General features: G+C 51.4%; 1 protein-coding gene across 1 annotated transcript in view; it reads right to left on the bottom strand.

Moving 5' to 3' along the window:
• The window catches only part of NUP58 (nucleoporin 58), a 42,227-nt gene that overhangs the window by 35,661 nt on the left and 3,435 nt on the right, over positions 1–3,131 (bottom strand). Inside the window, exon 2 of the mRNA XM_026858855.1 lies at positions 2,980–3,100. Coding sequence (XP_026714656.1) covers positions 2,980–3,100 — 121 coding nt within the window. The remainder of the gene's footprint in view (positions 1–2,979; positions 3,101–3,131) is intronic.

Below are 3,131 nucleotides of genomic sequence, written 5' to 3'. Positions count from 1 at the left end.
GGGATGGCCCGCGCTGGAGGGGCCCAGGCACCCCGGAGACTCCGTGTGAAAGATGGGAGCACCCGCAGCAGAAGACCGGGGGAGGCCGCAGCCCCCACGGGCACACAAGGCCCGGTGGCTTTTCCCATACTGCCCGCGCCAGGTGCCACTGCCGCCGGCAGCCGGACGAGGCCGAAGCGGGCTGTGGGCCTGGGCACAGCCCTCACAAAGGTGGCGAAGATAAAGGAGATCCCGTCTCGACAAGACACCCGTAGTCGAGTGCTGACCCGGCAACCCTTCTGGAGGCTTTGGGGTGCCCTCCCGGGTGGTCCTGAAACCTGCATCACTGCCGCCCCGAAGGGAGCTCCCCACCGCTGTTGACAGGTGGACAGGACAGGCTGTGATACCTCAGAGGTTACCTCCAGGCAGCGGGAAACCAGCTCAAAATCCAACTCAAGGCCCATGAAAACTCCAAAACTCACTTAATTTCAGGCTGAACTTGGGCTCACAGCCAGCACAACGGGACGTGGTTCTCGTCTGCCTTGCCAAGGACCCATCAATTTTTAAAACTGTTGTACAAACTACAGCACCTGAATGTCACAAACTCAATTACTAATAACTGCCCATGTGTTCCACACAAATTACTGCTTATGTTTTCCCTGCCAGGCTGCACTTCACACATGTATGCCACACAGTACTGCATGAAGCTTCGTAAATGGTTCCATCCCTGCCCCATCTGCTTGCTGGGTCATGATGTCTCTCCTATAAAGCCAGGGAACTGTAGGAAGCCACTGCTGAAACACAGGGGAGTTTCTCAGAGTGTCCTACACACCATGTTTGCTCAGGAAAAGGCATTACCAGACTTTTCTTTTACATTCACTTGACAGTCCAGATGAGTCATAGTACTGTGAAAGGTTTTATACAATTATCACCACAGTTTCTCAAAGCATCCCAAACAATGCAAAACCCTGTGTTCTGCTGCTGAGTGCTGTGACTGATGAAGACTACGGATGGCAGACAGATACTATTTACTGAAAAGATCTTTGAGATGATTTATGGGTGACTGGATCACTGTCCCTTAAACAAGGCAGAGCTTCAGGAATACAGTTAAATGTAATTTGTGATGTTTAGTCTGTGTTTACTTACATATTGCATGCACATGCCTATCTTTGAGCATCTTAAAAAAATGAAAGCCCCCAAACTGTGAAATGTAAAATAACACATATAGAGTGATTTCTATAGTGTCATTTTTCTGATCTGACAGGCCATGAAGTGACAAGATCTAATGGCATGACAGGAAAAGGGGACTTGTCAAGGAAGGAGTGATGCCTTCATAGTATGATTTTAACGACTCATGACAGTCTATGAATGTCACCACTCAACAACTTTTTAAGTTCAAGATCATGAAGTCTGTATGCTAATAAGAGAGGTTAATTTTGTATAAAAATTGTCCTACTTAACTGTTTCTAATGTAGATGATAATCATGAAAAGAGCAAGACTTACGTAGCCCATTCTGCAACCTTTAAGTTTTATCACATCTCTTAACTAGTTTACAGCACATGTAAGATTTTTGTGCACCAGCACTCACAACTACAACATGGATGCGTCACTGCACTGTGCAGCTTGTTTCTTTGTTCCTGAACAGCCTAAAACTCTACCAACCTACCCTACCAACACACTTCTACCAGTTCTTACTTCAGTAAGGCCTTTGACGCTGTCTCCCATAAGATTGCCACGGAGAAGCTGTTGGTGTACAGACTGGATGAGCAGTGAGGTGGATTGAAACCTGTCTGAACAGCTGGGCCTACAGGGAGGAGGTCAGTGGCACAAAGTCTATTTGGAGGCCAGTGACTAGCGGTGCACCCTGGGGGTCAGTGCTGAGTACAGTCCTCTTGAACATCTTCACTAATGACCTGGATGGTGGGGCAGAGTGTATCCTCAGCACACTTGCTGATGACACCAAACTGGGAGGTGTGGTCGATATACCAGGGGGTCATGCTGCCATCCAGAGGGACCTTGACAGACAGGAGAAACAGGCTGCCAGGAACCTCATGAAGTTCAACAAGGAGAAGTGCAAAGTCCTGCACGTGGGGAGGAACAACTCTAGGCACCAACATATGCTGGGGGCTACCCAGCAAGAAAGCAGCTTTGCAGAAAATGACCTGGGGGTCTTGATGGACACCAAGTTGAACATCAGTCAGCAGTGGGCCCTTGCTGCAAAGAAGGGGAATGGCATCCTGGGCTGCATTAGGCAAAGTACTGCCTGCAGGTTGAGGGAGGTGATCCTTCCACTCTATTCTGCACTGGTGAGGCCACACCTTTGCATACTTGACTGAAGTGCCTCTCCTGTGAGGGAAGGCTGGGAGAGCTTAACTGTTCAGCCTAGAGAAGGCTCAGGGGATCTTATCAATATATATAAATACCTGAAAGGAGGGTCCAAAGAGGATGGAGTCAGGCTCTTGTCAGTGGTGCCCAGTGACAGGACCAGAGGCAGTGGGCACAAACTGAAACATGGGAGGTTCCCTCTGTCAGCAAACACTTGTTCCCTGTGCTGGCACTGGCACTAGCACTGGTTGCTGCTAGAGGCTGTGCAGTCTCCCTCCTTGGATAGGCAAAAGCTGTCTGGACGCAGTCCTGCGCAACCTGCTTTAGGTGGCCCTGCTTGAGCAGGGGGTTGGACTTGATGACCTCCAGAGGTCTCTTACAACCTCAAACAATCACTCTGTGATTCTATGGTATTACAGAAAAAAGGACCATCTTCCAGGAACTTCCTCATTCATTCTAAAAGACTAAAACTCTCTATGGCATGAACAGAGGCCTGGGTAACCCGGGAATGGCTCCTGTTTTCCACAAACCTACAGTCACCCCACCTTGGGGCCCAGGACTGCTCTCTCCCCAGAGCCTGCTGCCAGGCGAGGTCTCACGGCCAGCGCTGAGCTCCATAGCTCCCGGCACAGCAACCGCAGCCCCTTCCTCCCCCCGGACCTCACTGAGAACACCTGGGGCACGAGGGGACACAGCGTGGCCCGGTCCCTCCCCTGCCGACCGGTGCCCACCGCCGCGGCTCGACGCTTCCCACCGCCCCTCGGCCATTCCCGCCCCGGACACGGCGCCGCCTCACTGCTCGCCGCGCGGCGGAGGAGTAGAGGTC

Source organism: Athene cunicularia (assembly GCF_003259725.1).
Source record: "Athene cunicularia isolate RWA chromosome 1 unlocalized genomic scaffold, athCun1 chr1_part1, whole genome shotgun sequence".
NCBI classification, from domain to species: domain Eukaryota; kingdom Metazoa; phylum Chordata; class Aves; order Strigiformes; family Strigidae; genus Athene; species Athene cunicularia.
The sequence above is the reverse complement of the archived record's forward strand: the minus strand, read 5'-3'. Positions and strand labels throughout refer to the sequence as shown.